Source organism: Cyprinodon variegatus, unplaced genomic scaffold (assembly GCF_000732505.1).
Source record: "Cyprinodon variegatus isolate N-32 unplaced genomic scaffold, C_variegatus-1.0 Scaffold1019, whole genome shotgun sequence".
Lineage (NCBI taxonomy): Eukaryota > Metazoa > Chordata > Actinopteri > Cyprinodontiformes > Cyprinodontidae > Cyprinodon > Cyprinodon variegatus.
The window spans coordinates 230,258-251,626 of NW_015151472.1; the positions used below are offsets into that span (position 1 = coordinate 230,258).

At 36.5% G+C, this 21,369-nt stretch overlaps 1 protein-coding gene across 1 annotated transcript in view; it reads right to left on the bottom strand.

Moving 5' to 3' along the window:
• Positions 1–21,369, bottom strand: part of LOC107100840 (testican-2-like) — a gene marked incomplete at its 5' end in the record, with an annotated part of 25,388 nt that continues 4,019 nt past the window's right edge. Inside the window, 8 exons of the mRNA XM_015399491.1 lie at positions 1–2,221; positions 2,988–3,122; positions 5,585–5,647; positions 8,313–8,531; positions 8,614–8,727; positions 11,890–11,998; positions 12,492–12,600; positions 18,907–19,021. Coding sequence (XP_015254977.1) covers positions 2,076–2,221; positions 2,988–3,122; positions 5,585–5,647; positions 8,313–8,531; positions 8,614–8,727; positions 11,890–11,998; positions 12,492–12,600; positions 18,907–19,021 — 1,010 coding nt within the window. The remainder of the gene's footprint in view (positions 2,222–2,987; positions 3,123–5,584; positions 5,648–8,312; positions 8,532–8,613; positions 8,728–11,889; positions 11,999–12,491; positions 12,601–18,906; positions 19,022–21,369) is intronic.

The window sequence follows — 21,369 nt, forward strand, 5'->3', positions numbered from 1 at the left end:
AAGTGCAGCGGGCGGGTCTTTTCAAAAATTCACGAAAATCCTCCACTATACCTTTACATTTCACATGTCCTAAAATGTTCTTCTTTAAGCTCCAGACTCCACAGATTAATATTTAAAACCATTAAGACAATATATGTATAAACATTTATCAATCTAACTGGCCCCTGTGATGCACTGCTTCTTAGCATTTCAATGTTTAATAAACAGGAACAACTAGCTCTATAAAAAATAATAAAACCACCTGTGATGGTCTAGCTTTATCTCAAAGGGATAAACATTACTTGCGTAATTTAAAGGCATTCTTTAATTTTTTCAAAATACTGTGATGTTACAATCACAAACTATTATGCATGTATGGGGATTAAATGTAACAGATTAACAAAATTGGAGGGTAAGTGATAGTTTTCCAAATCTGTTCTCAAATAAAACTGTAAAAACTGGTCTTAATTTGTACTGAGACCCCTTTATTTTGGTACCCATACAAAAATGAAAGTCCACCAGCCTTTAGAAATCACCTGATAAGTAAATTGGGTCAAGCTGTGTGTAATTTAATCTCAGTATAAATAGTGCTTTGAGAGGCAAAATATCACAGCAGACAGAAAAGGAATAAAGTTGCAGGGAAGGAAAACACTTTTAGGCTTACATGGGAATGTTTACCTTCCAGCAGGATGGTGACCATAGCAGTGCATCCATGGCTACAATATAGTTTCTTAATTAACGGCATGTTCGTATGTTTACAATGGCCCAGTTAAAGTACCGACCTAAATCCAGATGAGATGCTGCACATCCAATCTGATGGAGGTATAACTACCTTACAACAAGGAATGAGGAATACATGGACAGATACTCAAACGTTGGAGGGACATACCTGAAAAGAGAGCTGTGCTGCTGCAAAATGTAGTGAACTGGGTGCTGAACTCCACTGCAAGGCATCCACACTTTAATCAGTTTATTTTGTAAGAAAGAATACTTAAAAAACAAAGATATAGCCTATAATTTTATTGGCCTACACAATGATTTACTAATTTGTGTTTGTCCATATTATAAAATTAAAATCCTCCAAAGTTACATTGACATCATCGCTTGCAAACTCCCAAATGGTGTGAAGGTTTTAAGGGTATGAATACTTTAGCAATTCACAGTACATGGCCCTGTTGTGGTTGGGTTGGTCGCGTAGCGTAGCATCTAAATATTGACAGTGAAACCACTAAGGAAGAAACCTTAAGTAAGCAGACTTTGCATTGATGAAGGAAGCTGTTACAAGAGCAGACAGAGGATGTTTTAATTGGACTGCAACTACGTTTAAGAGGATATGTGGTAAATCAATGTTATTTACTTCATTGATTAGTGTTTCAGTAGTGCTGAATCAGATGGGCCTGTAATATAATGAAATTAAATGAATTTCACCTACCCTCCATCCTTTCTTATTCAATTATTATATAAGTGTAAAAACAAAAATCATTTTTAAATTCACATTTACAGGAACATTTTCACCTTTTGTGTAGGTACACACATAACATTCCCAATGTCTTATTCAAACCTCTTTTAGACAAGCTTTACACAAAGCTAAGCCTTTTATATCTTAGCCCCTCCTATTTACCAGAGTGGTAGTGTTCATCTCATCAATACATTTTTAAGAAAACAATTAAGCTTATCTCCCAAAGTGTCAAACTGTTTGTATGTACCAAAGTCTCTCTTTGTTCCAGTGGCAGGGCAACTTTAATATGTAACCAACTGTTTACACGATACAAAATTACTTATAATCTCTCTATGCATAGATGGTGATAGTACAAGATACAAATTTTTACGGACTTTACTTACTGATGGCGCAAAAGTCAGTGGCTACCCTTTTTTACAGGACAGTAAAACACAAATCTCTAGTTAAAAAAAAATCTGAGAAAAGGTTGAAGCCATTACACATATCTAATAAAGAAAAATAACAGCTCATCCTCCTATAACAGAATAACAATCCCCTTCCTCTCCAGTTTTATTCCAGAATTCCCTCTTTTAGGTGAGAGCCACGCCTGTAGAGTTGTAGACCAGCTGCTGTGCTCTCTGTTCAGGGTGAGACAGTTCTACCAGATGTAGCCTCCGTCATCCGCCTCGCCTTCCTCCTCTTCCTCCTCCTCTGCTTCCTCGCCGTTTTCCTCTGCCTCCTTCTCCTCTTCATCTTCCCATCCAACTCCGCTACCAAAGTCTCCTGAATATCCAGCTACATCATCTGGAATAGGTTGATGAAATAAGTATTAGGATTTAATTTGCCGAAAGTTTTGATTTTTCTAAGCGTTGCCTCCAGCAGCACATTTAAGGTCAAGGTTTAGTCCAAAGATATGACCTGTTATTGAGGTGAAACTTTTACAATATACTTGTTAGACTCCAAAAGTTATAGATTATGCTACAGTTTTTTCCCCACCCTAGCCCTGTTGTTCCTGTGGGGTTTCACAGTTTAGTTTATTGCAACACACAGGTTGATGATTTTGTTGATGGGGTTGCTAGTTCTTTGGGTACTGCCTTAGACAATGTACCCCCTTTGAAAAAGGAAGAGATTTAAAAATAGAAAGCTGGCTCCCTGGTTTAATGCAGATCTGTGCACTTAGAAGCAAAATGCCATTAAACTGGAAAGAAAATGGCGCTCTACATGCCTATGGGAATCATACCTAGTCTGGAAAAATAATTTTCTGTTGTATAAGATGACCCTTTGTAAAGCTAGAGCAGCATATTTCTCCTAATTAACAGAGGAGAGTAAGAATAACCCAAGATATCTTTTTAATACAGTTGCCAAACTCACCCAGAGCCATAGCTCTGTTGAACCATCCCACCTGCTCTTACTAGTAACGATTTTATGGAACTTTTTATCAATAAGACTGATTCTATAAAAAATAAGATCATTAGCATTATTCTGCAATAAAAAATGTTTTTTTTAAGTTATTTGGGGTTTGGAGTAAAAATAGGTCAAAAAAGTTGATCAATCTCAATAACCTCCTTACCACAATCTGGATTTCCTTGGATTCTGGAGCCAAACATCTCTCCATGCAGGTCGACGCACCAGCATTCCCCTCGGCTCTGATCACACTGCACCTTCCTATAGTAGCCGTCCTCATCACAACTGGGGATATAGGTGCCTAAAAACAAGCATATTATGTACCCCCGTAACACATACTACGGCACTGATAGGTTTATGTACAATCACTATTAGTATGACTGTCATTTATCTTGGGTTTTTAATCCTCTTTAATCATCAGAGTCAACATTTTTTGTGAGATAATTGTTCTGTTTGAAAACACAGCTGTGTAATCATTTCACCTTAAATCGATTCATTTTGGAGGAGAGGGATCTTTGTGGGCTAGAATTGTTTATGTTAGACTGGTTTTACTATATACAGAGATAGTTTATGTAAATTTGAACCATAATGGCTCTTAATGGTTTGTTTTCATAGCCATTTCCAATATTTTCTTTCCTCTGGAGGTGGCATTTTGAAATAGATTTTTGACTCAACAGTAAGGTTTTGTTTTCCTGCCAAATCAGGTTAATCTTTTTTTTTTTCCTCTTTTAAGTTTTATAATATAAAAAATTAAATAAACTGCTTTCAAAAACTAACTTTGTTTTCAATCATCTCCTCTGGGAAGTGAGTTTAATTTAAAGGATAAGATTTTTGAAGCTGCAAAGTAATCATGTTTCACAACAAACAGTAAAAACACAACAAACTAAATATTAGCAGCTTGTGGTATCACACAAAAAGCTAGTTTATTAATAATAAGTGTACATCTAATAAGAAAAAGTAATGAACCAATGTCACTATGGATCAAAGAAAGATTTATTTGAAATGTTTGAAATATTTGAAACCCACTCCCCAAAGCTAATGCCTGCTTTGGAGAGTGGTGGCCTAGTGGAATGCTGGGGGGAATCAGCAATGGGTCCTTAGGCAAGAAGGACCCATAGCACTGAGGTCGAACCCCACAGACTACCACTCTCTGAGAAAAGAGCAACCCCACACTGCTCCCTGGGTACCGCACAATGGCAGCCCACTGCCACTGCTCCCCAAGGAGATGGGTTAAATGCAGAGTTGATTTCGTTGCTCTGTACTTGTGACAGCGTAATGACAATAAAAATGCTGGGAAAAAAAACAAAACACATGCATCCAAACAGGGTCTGGGATTAAAGTTGGATGAATGCAGGTTCTTTGGATATTTATGAAGCTGAAATCTGTGACTGTCAGGGTTCCTGTGTGTGGGTAAGTGCGAGTTGTGCATCTCTCTATAGAGGATCTACTGTATGTGGAGAACTTGGGGAGCCTACACAGGTGAAAATAATCTTTATAATCATAGTGATGGGCTTAAAATAGCACCCAAGCCTTCATTCAGTGCATGTTTCTTGTGTGTTGTAGAGGGTTGTTTTGTTGTCTTCAAGTCTCTAGCTTCCCTCAAGTATTTTCCCTGGTGTTTATTGGTTTTTGTTTGGTTTTTAGTATTTTGTATTTTTGCCTCTGTTCCCCTTGGACTTTTATTAAATCACTTTTATCAAACTCATCCGTGCCAACTCCTTTCTGCATTTGGGTCCTCAAAATCTCCACACAACCTGACATTGACAGGAAACTGACCTAAAAAAATAAACAATGGGAACATTTCTGATAAGACGTCAAATATTCAAACATTATTATTCCCGAAGCGTCTTAGCTACAAAATATGTGATTAATGGGGGTAAGAGAAGGCCTTTTCAGTTTTTAAGAAAAATAACTTCACTACATTGCATTGTTACATTGTTTTTTTATTTATTCATGTTGCATCATCAGGTGTAAAATAATTAATTAAAAACACCAGTTTAATATAATGCTGATCTGCTCTACAGCCCTGAAGAATAAATATCACATTACTTGTATTTCAGGTAATATATCCAGCAGAGACATCAACAGCTTTTTGGTTTATTTTACTCTTGCATGGATGTGCTGTTGGATGTCATCTTACACAGTATGTCTGTTCAGTTTGTGTTTCCTTATACTGTGTGAGTGGCATGTTAAAACGTAGTGACAGCCTCTGCGACTGAGCTCCGCCACTTCAGCCTCCCTTAAGACAGTCTTGTCAAACTCAGAGCAAAGTTTTCTAACAAGAGCATCCCTGACCCACAGCTGAGATAACAAGAAAAAACACAAGAAGCTGTATGAGTTTTCTAAGTTTGAGTTGAAAACAAAAGCTGCTGGAGGGTTATTTGCTGCAAATGCTTCAGTGTGGGGTTTCTTCTGGAGTCAAGTGTCTACATTAACCTTGCTCTTTTCCAAAGCCAGCACTGCCCCCTAATCCCCTCCAGCCTGATTAGGACCTAATCCTTGCTGTGTGCTTGTGATCTCTTTAATTAGCCCCCTACAGCTTCTTGTCTGCATATCCAGCCTCTTTGTTTCACGACTTCACCTGGAAATCTGTAGAGAGTGTGAGGGCAAAAAACCTGAATGGTGTGACTTCTGAGTAATTGCAATGTGGTATGGTTCCTGGATTTTAGATGACTACCCAATGAGCTTATGTCTAAAATGCAAGTTAGGATTTAATACGCTTTTCAAACTTCACAGCATCTTGCTAAAAAAAAATGCATTTACCATGTTTCTTCTTGGCCGCCTGCTGCACTTGGATCCTCTCCAGCTCAGCGAGGCACGGAGGCTCTGCGAGAATCAAACAAAAAGTGATGACAGTCAGAAACCTAAAAGGGCTCTTCTAAAACTTTATCTAAATCAACCTTCTTCACAATTACGTTTTGAATTAAGAAGTATTGAGTTTAAATCCCTGAGCATGAGTAATTGGGAAAATTTAGCTGAAAGAACATGTACAAGCTGCACCTGAAGTAGAAACAGACAATTTGTGTCAAACTCACAAAGGGTGAAAATCCTTAAAAGCATTTATGGAAGTTTACAAAAAAAAAGTCTGAGTCATAAATAGAAGAACAAAACATGTTTAGGGATGCACCAATAAATCAGGTGGCCACCCCTTGAGTCAATCTTATGCTTGGCTGGCTCTAAAATGTGATCAGCTAGCCTAAGACTAAAATTCGAATCATCCTTACAGTCACTGAACGCACCATACCAAGCACTACAAGGCCACACACACAACACACAATTATATTAAAATTATGAATTCAGAGGAAGTAAAAAAGATGGAAGACGCTTCTAGGAAAGCAAGTATTTGGGGACACATCTGCTGCTCTGTTTTATTCTTTTGATCATTCAAATGGAATCTCTCAAGAAATATTATTGATCATTTTAGTCAAAGCAAGACCAATCTACAATGGATCCAGACAGCTAATCATACAGTGCAAATATAAAATGCAACTGACAGTTTTACATGTTAACTCTAACTATTTAGAGGGGTATAATCTCAAAAGGACATTTCAGTCTGAAACGAAATTGTTTTATTTTTGGAGATTTGTTCACCCAGGTTGCTAAGACAACAGAGTAATAGTTTAATCATGTTTGAATGGATAGTTGAGGTGTTTTGAGATGAAGCTGTGTAAAATGTTCACCGTCTGTAGTTGAGATGTAACCATGTTACTACGATCACAGAGCCTCCTGCAATGAGAAATGGCGGTAACGTACCAGAGAAAAAGTAGTTCCCATATGGTACGGGGGCGCAAATAATCAACCATTTTTAAGCTAGAAGTATTATGCATGTATTTTATTAGATTATTTCAACAACTTTAAAGCATACCTGAGCTATGTCAGACATTGAAATCAAATTGGACTATTTTATGGCTGCTATCACTCTGCAGCTGAGGTTTGGAAGACAGTTCCTAAAACAACAAATAAGTGAAACAGCTAATCAACGAGGCTGATTTCAGTCTGTTTATAAAAGTGAACTATTAGGTCATTATCAGTGATGAAACATATATACTAGCCCTTTAAACTGTAAATATCGTTTATATATAACTACAGCTCGAACAGCTCCTCAGGCTTGTGACCCAGCCCCTCATCTCAGCTATTGAAGAAGAAGAGATAAGACAAGAGGATAAGATTTTTTTTAACCAAAATTAAAGACAGAAATGTTATCAAAGGATTTCTCATGACAGGAGACTGTCACACAACTTTATGTCCAAAAACCTAAACTATCCCTTTAACTGCATAGTTGCGTAAAGATGAAAGCTCTGTTTTGTGAATAAATAAATCTGGTATGTTGCACTTCTTTCGGATGGGTTTTAAATTATAAATAGTTTTGTCTCATCACTTGTAAGATGTTTTGGGTTAGAGAAAGATATTCTGTTTGTGAAAAATTGCTGTGTTTAACAAACAGTTACATCTAAAATAACATTTCATCTGCAATGGAGCGTTTTGCAACAACTGACGATTCGAAATTGGTTAAAATATCCTAGACTGGTGCATCCCAGAAAAAAAAAAAAAAGTTTTACACATTTTTATTAATTAGTTGAGAGTGGTCTGTCAAGGAATGGATTAGGCAGTCAGCTAAATCTATTGCATTCTCATTAAACACCTGATCAATGCAGACAAATGAGGTTGCCTGCTAAATTAAAGGTCAAATGGAGACATTCCTCATTTTGCATGTTGACTTTGTATTCAATTTTAAGAATATGGTGCATCGTCATACCTTAAGCCAGATAATGCTCTAAAAGATGAGAATCAAAACGAGATACTAGACGACTTTGAAGTAAAGTCGTTGAAATATTCGGGAAAAAGTGGCAGCAAGAACCGTCATTTCGTGATTTCTTTTCTACTTAATTAAATGTGCCAACCTGTGCTACTGCACGATCAAAAAAAGGACAGATCTGTTCGGTCCTAAATTATGTTAAAAGTAAAAATTGAAAAGAGAACAAAGAGAGCAATCAGGGACTTAGTAAAAAAAATCAATCAGGACTGCTGCTGCCTGGATTTGAACTTCTAATCATGACAGGTTTTCTAGTCAGAGCTGTATATGAATATCAAACAATCGAGCAATAAGGAAAAATGGCAAAACTCGTAAAATGGCTGTAGGTTGGATTATTTTAATGCTGAAGTTCAGTGAAATTTATCATACGAATTAAAACATAAATATTTCAATAAATATAATATGCTATGCCTTCTAAAATGAATTTGAGCCCCTTAATATTTTTCAAGGGAGAGTAAAATATGTTTGTGGTCATAATAAAATAGGATAAAATAGGAAAACTTAAAGTATCATACTTTTTATTCATTATCAAGCTATTGTCCTATTACAATGTTAACAGTGTTTTTTTTTAAGTAATTAGTTTTTATGTATCTCTTCCAACAATTTATAGTGATTCCAACCTTTTCCTTGTGTCACACTAAGGAAAACACTCTCTGCTCAGTCTCTAACTTTACTCACTTTCTCTCCAGAAGCAGAGACACCATTCTGCTGTGGAGACCTTCCCATCTTTGTAGCTGTCACAGGAGTTGAAGAAGGGACGGATGCAGATCTCATACTTGTCCAAATTAATGGCAGCCAGCTCAGCCTGGTCCAGATACAGGTCACTGTTGGTGTCCAGTTTAGAAAACATCCAGCCAATGGAGTCTTTGCAGCTGGCTACCAGGCTTTTTTCTAGCACTGTCAGAAATAACACACACATCACTAAAATCTGTGTTCTGCTTTCAATGCATGGTGTAACTTCACTGAATAGGTTTCTAACCTGAGGAAGCGCCCAGCTTGCCAGAGTTGTTCTGCTTTGCATTTCCATGAAGAAGCTGGAACCAGTCTCTAAGGCGATCGCCCAGGTCAGCCAGGTCCTGGCCAGTGCAGCTCTCTGAGGAAAAATAAGGAAATCCCATCACTGTTAAGATTCTCCAAAACAAAACTTTCTTTCTTTAGAGTAAAACAGGGACTCTACGTATACTGTCATGCCTGACTGATTCAAACCACTGATCTTTCTTACAGCTAACTGATGTAGCAAATCACTTTCTCTTTCAAGAAACAGTCATTCAAGGCTGCAGATGAAGCAACATTTCATATGTTGGGCCGAATGGCAGTTTTTATGTGCCCCTGAGCCTCAGCAATCAATGGTGTTTGGGTCTGTTGATAGATTGTGCACACTCTAAATAATTAATTACTACCTGATTGAAAGAGCAGGAATCCACAAGGGGAACTTTTGGCTAACGATAATCCCAGAGTATTGGTAAGTATCGATCCCAGAGTGGGAAGAAGAGTTCAGTGGATTTGCTTAGTGAGAAAATGTGTTTTCTTATTAACATTTGCTGTAACTCCTTAAAGAAACAAAAAAACAAAAAAAACGAGTTGATAAAGCAATTTCAAATATCTCTCAAAAGTCAGTACACCCCTATTAATATTTAATTATTTCTTAGTGAGCAAGAGTACATGACACTTTGAACTGATTCCAAATGTCCAAACTGCTGGCCTCCAAAGAGGCTACACCCCTTAGTCATGTAATGTGTTAGTGTTGAGAATTATGAGGAACTGTAATCAATCGATCGATCAAAATATTTTTAATCTCATGATCTAAAATTTACTGACTGTTATATCAATTGCTAATTAATTCAAAGAGTGGATTGTTCTTAACCAGGGAGTTTTTGTGGCTAAGTGGCAGACCTGGTAAACCATATACAGTGTCTGGAATCCACAAGACAGGTATAAGGTAATTAATGAAGTATAAATACTTTGTTAGTGTACTTAAATACACTTTTCAGGTATTCATACTTTACTCCATTACTTATTTTTCTTCCTACTTCTGACTTCTACTCATTGCATTTTCACATAAGTATCTGTACTTTCTTTTCCTTAAACTTTTAAAACAGGTGCTCAAGACTGCCTGTGCAAAGCAAAGCCTACAGCCTCCGCTGTTCCTCCCTTATTGCTGGGCTCCGACTTATCCTCTAAGCTTTAGGAGAGCATGCACGATATTATCATTCAATTCGTAGGAGCAAAACATACAGAAATTAATGCTTATTTAATATGTATTATTTAAAAAATCACCATCAGCATTCAGCATATGGAGATGAGAAATCTGCTTCCTGGTCTGTTGAAGGACCAATAGTAGTTTGCATTCAATCTTTTAAATAAACGGTGTTCGTTTTTTGAAATATATAAGAATTATGCTCTAATTTGTAATTACCGATCTGTTGTTACTGATTTTTAATTGGTTACCCCTGGTTTAATGTTTATAAATATCTATTTCACATCATGTGCCCCGTCCAATGCAGATCATTGGTGCCATCCACATCTAGTGAAAACTAGTGTAATTGGATGAGTCATATAAGGCAAACACTCATTGGTTAGCTAAAGGAAATCATCAGAAGCAAGCAGGTGTTCTTCAAACTGCAAACGTGAATTGTCTATGCCGTGCTACAATGTCGGATTCAGAAAAAGAAGTAGAAATGTCTCAAAGGTTGGACACAGGCGAGATGATATTGGGAGATGGAGAGGGAGACCAACAAGACCTCCCTCATCCTTGGCTCTATCAAAGAATTTTTCGAAATAGTTGAAAAATTGAGCTTTCCATTCATATAGTGGAATCTGGCTGTTTTTTTTAAAGGTTACTTTATACTTTTATACTTTAAGTAGTTTTTCGAGCACATACTTTTTTACTTTTAATTTAATAAAGAGGTCAAGTCTATACTTCACCTTTTACCAGAGTGTTTTTAAACTGCAGTATCTATACTTCTTAAGTAACAAATGTGTGTACTTTTGAAAACACTGGGTAATGTAATAGATGGCTCCCCATAGTCCTGCCTATAATGACCAACAGGTGCAAAAACACATTGCAGAGACAGGAATGATGCAAACTCAAAAACACTCTTTTGCTGAAAACACACAGATTGAATTTTGTATTATTATTGTTGTGGAGAGGAGAAAATGTTTTATAAATAGATATTAAAAAAAACACATTTTGTAAAAAGAAATAAAAAAAATGAACCCAGAAGAAAATTTTCATAAATGAAAAAAGGTTTGGAGAGTAACATCTTTATGTTCTTACATTTAATGTTTTCAATGCTTTTTTTTTTTCTTCTTCAGATTAAAATTTTTCATTTTTATTTGATCAAACTCTTATCTCTTTTAACAGATTCAAATAATGTTTTCCAATTTCTCTTTCTTTACAATGATTTTTAGGAATTGCTTTTTCTTAAATAGGTTTTTATAAATCACATTCTCTTCACTTTAAGCCTAAGAGAATGCGATATGTAAAACTCAGTCTGAAAAATTCAGTTTGAAAGAATGAAATCTGAAAAATTAGCAAAGTGACTTTTTTACTGGGAAAGCTTTCACAGTTTCATTCCTAGATAACAATTTTGTTTTTACCTATAAAATGTGTTCTTTGCTTCTAAATGTAAGGGAAAGGAATTTACACCATAAAAAACATGTGCAACAAAAAAGGATGCAAAAGAAAAATGTACCAATGACAGAAAATTCACAGAAATTAAAGAAGAAAAGTTGAAGTAGAACCAAGGCAACAGCAAAAACTTAAAAAAAAATAAAAGCTGCAAATTTGCTCTAAAAAGGCAGAAGTAAACCAGACTGCAAGGTAGAAATCACTGATTAATCAGTTGAGATTAAGCCCTCAGTAAGGAGAAAAAAAACACTCATCACTTAGGTAAAAATGCTGTATTATTGTAAAAATTATGGACACCTGTTTAAAGAAACATTTAAAAAAAACATACCTTCTCTTTCTTCCCTGTGGGCCAAAGTAAATGTCTTAACTAGAATAATAGGGACATTTCACCTCATCAAAACTTTAACATTTACTGATATACATCTAAAAATAATCTTATAATGACGGCTTCAAGGTAATAAATATTGCATGGTTTGAAGATCTCAGGACACATCTTACAGGATAAAAGTAGTTTCAGTTCAAACAGGATTTTCTGTTAAATTGTTTTTTTTTCAGAGACTAAAATGAGTTTATTTGTGTGATACTAGACATTTAAAATACTGCAGGTAAAGAAAAGGTACTTGCCCCGTTTAATGTCAGTGTTTGCAGCAGGAGCGGTGGAGCAGGGGCAAAATCCAGAACACATGATCCTGAGGTCTTTCCCTGTGAGGCAAGCTTGCTGCTCCAACTTACACTGCATGAGAGGGCGAGAAAGGCACGAATGCAGATACAATATTTATGAGGCTGTCCGCAGGAAAGAGAGATTGCTCGTTCAGACGAGACACTGCACTTAAAGGAAAGGCAGTGAGAATAAGCTGTCATTTTCCTGTGTCTTTCGCATGCAAGGTCAAAATTAAAAAGAGCACACTAAATCAATAGGGTCCTGGCAGCGGACGGTCAACGGTGATGCTGCTCAGAAACAACGGATGCCATTAATCATAAGGCCACGCTCATTCCGTGTCACCTGTCCTCCTGTAAGCAGTGATGAACTGCCGCCTTGCTGCACCCACGTTATGTGTCAGTGCAGCAGGAAACTACACTTGACTGGTCCTCATCTCGTTATTTAAAGAGATGACACAGCCACTTTCACTTCCCTCTCTGGATGTTTGGGTGTATCTCAAATATACATACATAAACATATAAATATATAAATATATATATGTGTGTGTGTTTGTGTATTTCTTTACCTCTGAAACATAGTTGTGTCCATCGGAGCCACAAACGGGCGAAGATGCAGCAACAGGACAAGGCTTACAGCTGCTCTCATGGCCCTCAAGCTGCCCTTGCTGTTTGACTCTGAGAACGAGAAAATAACTTATATTTCAAATTTTCTTAGAATACATTGTGCATATTGCATTATTACCACTGTCAGTAAACTAAATCCTCAACATGGTGCATCCACAATCATACATATCCAATGTCTTTCTTGGATAGCTTTACCTGACATCACAAAAACTGCTTTTACAACTGCGGTTAAATACGGTAGCTAAATCTCTGCATCATTAGACATGGAAACTCTTCTCCAGGAGGCATCTGATTCATAAATGGGGTTAGTTGTGCATTTCGTTCATGCTTCAAAATGCTTATCTTAAATCAGTTGCCTCTCACTTGGTATACACCCCATCAGATCCTGCAGATCATAGTTAAACTCACTTCACAGCTTTTTCCCTGCTGCCATGAGACCGTTGAAGTGTTGAAACTCTAATCAAGACTCTACATCACACTTGTAAACATCATATTTGCAATACCAACATAGCTGATTTTTTTTATAATCCCCACTAATGATTTTTACTACTAATTTTTATTACTACTACTGATTTTTACATAATCTACTGCATTACTTCTGCTGCATTTTGCACCATTTATAATTATTTGCATTGCACTGAACCTTTCCATATAAATGCCTTTAGCACCATGACTTTAAACTAGTTTTCCTTTTCTCCTACACTGTTTACATTCTGATCGCTGCTGCACTTTATAAATGGAAATATTCATTTCACTGTTGTAAGCTGCTCATTCAATGTTGAAAAGCTGTATACATCAAAAATTAAGTTTTGTATACACTGTATACAAAATTACAATAAAGTATGTCTAAGTCTAAGTTCACTGTGGATAGTTGCTGCAGAATTTTCTAATTTATGGTAAGCCTGAGGTTTAGGGGTTGGGTTGTATATAGCCAATTCTGCCAAGAAAAGTTGTCATATATCCAGCTGGAATTATCCCACAAAACAGTTGATAGCTAGAGAAAATGTACAGCTTCTGTGCCATTTGGCGACTTTGTAAGGAACATTTAACTAAATACAAGTGGGATATCAAGTATAAGTCTTTGTCACCATCTGGCCACGTTTAATTCAGCCATATTTAATTTGGGCTGCATGACATTCCGATGTCACTGCTGGACATTCGGGTGGTGTTGATCAGCAAATAAATGTGTTGCTTACTCTTCGCATACAACCTGATGTTAGAAATGTACGGGTGGCTAACAGTGGCCCGCCAAAGCCAGTTTCGATTATTTGTCTGAAGGGGTTCAGGCCTATGCAGAATGGCAGGGGGCACAGAGCTTCTCCTTGGTGTGTTCCACATTTAATGGAAATTTTCCAGTTTCCAATGAAGGCTCTCACAGTGTCGTTGCCCTTTTACAGCTTCAGGCATTCCAAGTTCTAGTTGTGTAGCATTAAGGGTATAGTGGAGGATCTTTGCACATTTTTGAAAAGGACCACCCTCTCCACTTTTAAAAAAATGCACATGCACAACCCTGTCTCTGCTCCCGAGAGGGAACACCTATTAAATATGTGTGAGAGCGTGCACAAGTCCATTTCTCCTCGTGCACGCTCTGTTTAAAAGTTGGTGGATGCATAGCTTATACAATCTTACTTTACAAAATAAGATATGCAATTTCTCCACTGTCAGACTCGTCACCAGTAGGTGAAAATGGGGACGAGCATGTAGGACGGCCTTGCATAAACATATCATCAGGATAATGGACAATTAGAAGGGCTGCTTATTTTGATGATCCCCCCCGGAAAAAAAGATCATCCTCCACTATGCCTTTAAGTCATAGGCCTTTTTGTAAACAATCCAGGCAATGCAGTGGTTAGTTTGTCTGGTTTGCAAATGTTGAGCGACTGTTCCATCAACCAGCGGTTGGTGTTTGTCTCCTCTGGTGTTTTTACCAATGCTTTCAGCCAGGCACTGAGCTAGAAGGGGGGGTAGGGATGGCCATGCCCACCGTTAACCAATCATTGGCCTAAAAGATGATTTATTCTTCCTATAGGACATTATTAAGACCTCAACCAGTTCCCTTGAACAAAAGCGATATCCTGATGTGGAATGTTCTAAACAATTTGAAATTTCTTTATCTATAATAAATTATCTATACTAAAAAGCAGTACAAAGGCAGTTTTGTAGCAGTACAAAAAAATTATATATTTTAAAATATGCATTTTAAAATTTATATATTTTAAATATATTTATTTTCAATATTTTATAATATATATTTTAAAATCTTATATTGTTGTATAGCCAAAATTTTAATTTATATACTGCTCTCATTTTAATGATATAAATAATAGTTTGTAGAGGTCATCAAAGGTCAGTGAACATCTGTTCATGCTGAAACTATGAATTTCATATAAATTATAAGTTGCCAACCTATGAATATAAATAATTAAATTTTAGCCTGAAAAAAATGATAGCGGCACAAACGAAAATTTTTGCTGCACAAACGTAGCAAAGTTGATTGACATCGAATGTATTTATTTTTGCAAATGTGAGCAGGGTCATGGGAGTGGTTGACCTCTGATGACCCCTGGAGAGCATTTTTCTTTATATCTTTAGAATGATAGGAGCACAAATGAAAGTTTTTGCTGCACAAGCCAGCACAAACATAGCTGAGGTGATTGACACCAATATTGTCTGATCTCAGAAAAGTGAAGGGGGCTGGTTGACCTTTTGACCTTTACCTTTTCATTAATATCTTCAAAGCCAAATCAGCACAAATGACACTTTTTGATGCACAAACCAGCACAAACAGAGTCAGGTTAATTGACACCCATTTTGTTTGGTTTGAAGAAGGTGGGTTGGCTGATTGACCTTTGATGACCTCTAGAAACATTTCTTTATATTTTTAAAATGGTAGCAAACAAATGGAAATTTTTGCTTCACAAACCAGCACAAACGTTTGACACCAGTTTTATCTGATTTCAATAAGGTTGGGGGGCCAACCTTACTCAGGTTAGTTAGTGCTGTATTCACATTACCTATAGGAGATCCTCTGAAATCACTTTGCTTAACTTCATTAGCTGGTGTCGAGGTTAAAAGGGTCTTAATTTAGGGGTGATTTTATCTTATTTATTATTGTTGTTCGTCCAGCACTGGGGCTTGGTACAAACTCCAAACTCCAGGTCGTTGATGTTAGATCTGCTATCTGACCATGTGTCTTGTCTCCTCCTTGCAGAAGTATTCATGTGTTCTATCACAAGGCATCCGTGTGTGGTAAACTGTATAGTTACAATTTTCATGTTGTCATATTTGTTCATATTATTCAAAGCCTAAAACATGTTTAAGTTCCCTTATGTATGCAGTGGTTCCATACCACCAACCAGCCTCATGAGAGGCAAAAGAAAAAAAACCTTCCAAGCATAATTACCTACTGGTAATGCTATTTAACACATGTAAAAACTACAGACATTACCTTTACTGACTGTTTGATGATCTAAAAACAATTTGACAGCAATGCCTTACTTCACCCATGATGCCGTCGCATTAAATTGCTGTAGAATAGTCAAATCCATGACAATAGGACTATTTACATAGTAACTGCTTCGCCAGTGCACCTCTTTGCATCTAAATCCAACCATTCTTTCCACGTGTTTGCCTCGTTGCTCAACGTTTTTTCCATTTTGTCCATGAGATTGAATTCCATTCCGCCTACCGCCAAGGCAGACATAATTCTTCGGAGTGTGAAATCAAAATTAGAAGATCTTTTTGTAGTTTGCTTGAACAGATCCAGTACCAACAGCTTGCCCATTTTACTTTTTTTAACACTTGACAAAGAAAAAAAATATACATAAAAATATAAAAATACTGTTTACATACATGTTTAGTAAATAACAGCATCCAGCTTAGCTGCAACTGCTGCTGTTTATTGGTTCTGGGAGGATTAGGTACGGCTTTGTTCTCGCTCATTACCCACTGTTTGACACGCACCCCCAGATCTACTCAGCAGAAACTCTGTACATGATGCACTTTATTGAAAAAGATAAACGCCTGTCGCTGCAGATAAGACTTCTCAGGTAGTAATAACTCACTCCATTAATTCGTTTCAGGCTGCAACACTGCTCATTTGCTATGCAATCAAAGTGGAACAAATGAGCACAAGGGTAGATAAATACTTTTAAAATGACATCTTCAACTGAAAAGAAAAAAGATTCTTTGTGAGGAGAGGATTATGCAGAACTTCTATGTGCAGCAGTGCTCTTCCATGCAAAGTGCTGCATACATCTATCTTACACTATATAACCTATTATCATTTTTTATGTGTTTTAAGTGTGGTTTGAAAACTTTTATTATTTGAAAAGTATTTTTTAAGTTGGAATTGTTGATTTAATTAAATAAGAACAGGTTTTATAAGTTGGAATTTATTGTTGATTTTCCTAAAACCAAGCTGTGCCAAATTACACATAAACACTAAATGACATTTGCATCAACTGTCTCTTGACAAGCTGCAGAACCCCCAAATGCTTGCTTAAAAACATCAACATGATTCTGGAATAACTAACTGAATATTTGACCACGCTTGTTGCAGGCCTCATTTGGATTAGTAGATTTCCAGACACAGCTCTGCTTTTAAGCAAAGTTCATGAATTTTTAATAGGGATGAGGTCAGTAAGGTTTCAGAAACTTAATATCACCCTGAATATCAATTCCTAAGCCAATTTCTACGCACGTTTGGGATAATTATCCTGTTGAAACCGTTGAAGTATTTACAGTGGCATTTGGTAACTTTTAACCGTTCAGCATCTTTTCATGGTCTTGTCTTGCTGTGGTCGATATCATCTAATTTTTGACACCATTCTGTGCAGGTAGAGCTACACAAATGGCAGTGCTAAATAAAAACAAACAACTTTGTTCTTTCCAGAACATGGAGTGTACTTTTGTGTAGGAATTTTAAAAATGTATGAGTCTGTCTTGGGTTGGTTTACTATACCTTTAAAACACAATGGTTACAAAACATTTTTACCATCACAGTTTTGTGCAGTTTCAGCTCAGTTTTATACAGATACAGATATGAGAGACATTCATGCTGTTTTTTTTTTTCACACAGAGGTTAATTTGTATATAACAGTTTAAGCAATATTCCCCAACCTTTGATTGACATTTAATAGAAAAACAAAAAACAAAAAAAACAAAAAACAAAAAAACAACAACATAGAAACGTTTTTAAAATCCTGCAGTGTGAATCTCCTGTTATCAGAACTGAGATACCAAGCACAAATATCACTCTTTATAATCTATGAATGTAAGCACATTATACATCTGGCTTTATAGGCTTAGACTTTGACAACTTTTATTGTTATTTTTTATACACAGAGTGTATAGAAAACTAAATTTCACGAAATATAGAGGAGTGGCAAGAAAGGAGCGTTAGCCACAGACTATGTAGAGGACACAGTGCTCTAGTGTAACATCTACAGGTAGGACTGTGACAATAACATAATACATATATTGTAAAACAGAACAGTTTAGATATAGCTTAGTTTGAGTCCAGACCAAATTTTCTTTTAGAAATTCTACATACAGTCTAACTGAGCGTAAGCTGTCAAAATTAAACAGAATGGTTAATTGGAAAAAAACATAAAATGTTCCTTCTTTTTCCCTATTATGCAGTGTATTGTATTGCACTCTAAAAAAAAATGCAGCTCCTGCTTAAATGGATTGGTTCAGTTGGTGTCAAGTAATTTAATTAAATTTGCCCAACTTAAAGGTACAGTATAGTGGAGGATTTTCTTTTTCTGGATGGATCATCAAAATAAGTGGTCCTCCTAATTGTCAATCATTCTGGTGCTATGTTTACATAAGGACGTCCTACGTGCTCAACCCCGTTTTCACCTGCTGGTGGTAACTCTGACATAAGGGAAAAATTGCAGATCTTCTTTTGGAAAGTAAGCTTGTATGAGTGATGCAAACAGCAACTTTTAAACAGAATGTACATGAGGAGAAATGGGCTTGTGCATGCTGTAGTGCAAGTTTAATAGGCCTTCCCTCTCGGGAGCAGGTACAGGGTTGTGTATGTGCGTTTGACAAAAATCCTCCACTATAATTTTAATGTATTTAAGTTTATTTAAGTAAGGATAACCTTGATTCAGTTACTGGTTAACAATTGAGGTTATTCATTTAAGTTGGAGCTGCATTTTCTTTTTTGGGTGCGGTCAGTCACATGATGTACGGTACTAATAAGTAAAATTGAAATCTGTAGTTGTTACACGACAAAATGAGGATAATTTTCTACATGGTAGGAAAACTTTGGCGAGGCACCTTTAATCCACCCAAAAAAAAAAAAACTGAGACGTGTTCTCATTCATGGATTGAGAACTTTCTTACCTCTGCTCCAGTTTCTTGCGGTTGATACATGTGGCCCTCTGGTAGCCCTGAGCAACGCACACCTTATGGCGACTGCACTTCACATTCTGGCAGGGGTCCTTAGTGGTGTCGACAGCTGTGAACACACAAAATAATCAACACAGTTAATGCAGAGCTGTCAATCTCACCTAAAAGGTTTGAACCTTAAAAGTTCCATCAGCTGAAAAAGAGGGATTTGAGGTTGCTTTTTGTTCCTTTTGACAAGGGGCATGCATTCAGGGTATTGATTGAGAATGTAAAAAACAAGAGAGCTGCCTTTTTTTTTTGCAGCTTTTTCAATTTCTGTTTATTCAACACGTGATCTGAAATTATCTTTCATTCTCTCAAAACTATCTTTCATACAAGCAAGTGCAATAAAAATCAGGAAAATGCATAGTGAAAAATAATTCCAACAGTGTTCACAAACGAGCCAATTGTCTGCTCTGCCAGTAACATTGACGCCCGGTTGTCATTAGTGAGGCGGCACATCATCTGAAGTCTCAGCCAGTTGTCTCTGACTGCAAGAAAACCTGACAGCACTGATTGAGCATCTACTTCACTTGGCTTGCCACATCTCACTTCCCTCATATCAACTCGTCACTGTCTCTCCCCATCTTGCCTCCTTTCGCTCAAGCAGAAAAAAACACTCTCATCATGCAATTCCTTTTTCCTTCCTTATGCCCCTCTGCATCGTTCTTTCCCCATCTCTTCAGAGTCAAGCGGGGTTCAAAGCCGGCCTCTTATGCGCTGATAGACTGAGACAGAAATAGCAAAGCATCTTCCACCTTGCCTCAGTCAATGGTCAATGCCACTAGAAAGTTGATGTTGCACCTTCACGGTCCTTTCATTTCTTAAAAAAACTTAGATGCTTAGTGTCATCCTGAGTCAGCTCCCAGCATTTGCTTCACAGTCACCAGACACAGTGGTAGAACATGAGATTCCTGCAGATCTGATAATAAGGTTACACTTTCAGGACCTGAAGACGTTGTAAAAAATCTGTGGGAGATAATACGACAGGATTAGAAAACAGGAATTGTTTGCAGTGTTTTTTGTTAGACTGGTATTTATAGTGCATTCCTTAACAGTGACAATTCCTTTGTCTGGTTATATACTAGTTAACACCTTACTACCAGAAAAAACAAAAGTAATCTTAAAAATAATAAGTATCAATTCAATACAGAAGCTTTTTAATCATCATTATAACAACGGCTTAATTAAAAACTTGGATCCTTTATGAAACCCGAGAACAGAATAATTTGTTCAAAACAAGATATTCACCATCACTTCTTAATGACCTTAATATATGTAATAGAACTAAATTTAGTTCCTTACAAGTCTTTTTTAAGAGTTTTCTTTTATTCGTGTAAGGCTATAGTCAGGGTCGGACAGGCAGTATTGTAAAAATAATAATTGTGAAGCTTTGGGGGATAATAGCTGATGAAATCCTGGTGTAACATCATGAGAAATTAGGTCTCTGCTAAGGCTTAGTTTCTGAAAACCTATGGTTGCTGAGTTTTATAACATTAAATCTGTATAATGGAAGATAAAAGGACAAAGCCTACAGTTATAACATCATACTGCAAGTGGTATGCTGTCATCAGTTGTTAATATTAAGCTAAAATAAATAGAACATTTAACATCATTTCACCATTGACCAAGGTGCTTCACATACAATAAATAAAAAGTAATTTTAGAGAGCAACCATAAAAACTATTTTAAAAAATTACAAAGAAAAAAAAATGATTTGAAAAAAGCACAACCTAGGAGGTCTGATTGAACTCAAACTGAACTTGAATTAAAAGACTTAAAAAAATGTGTTCTATGGAGTTATCCTGATCCCTCTATGCTTTCATTTGGCCTTAGCTGCAGGAAGTGCATCTTGCTCTACAGTATGTGATCTTTTTGGGGTATCTGGCCATTCTTTCTAGTACCCGTTCTAAGACATGCAGCAGAGTTTTACACTAACTGCCGGTGATGGAGAGACAGTTGATTAGGTGCAAAATACAGAGAGCTGCAGGGATCTAAAAGGTCAGAGGTAAGATATTTAAATAGGAATGTAAGATTTAGCTTTGGCAATTCGATGTAATTTATAAAAACTGTCCATCGATTGTTACTGCATAAACGTCTTTTGCGCTTTACTTATATTTAAATTACACCAAGGCAACACAGGGACAACTGTTAAGTTAACAAATAGTTGTAAAATCCTAAAGAAAAAATGCAGAAAAGATGCTTTGTTTGATTGGTTTTGGTCAGCAATACTTGTCGACACTAAAGGGTTGTTCTAAAAATAAAACTCTTATGTGTTGAAGTAGTCACTGAGGAAAGAACAGCTAAATAGCATCTCTTTATTTAGAATCTCTCCATCTATCTATCTATCTATCTATCTATCTATCTATCTATCTATCTATCTATCTATCTATCTATCTATCTATCTATCTATCTATC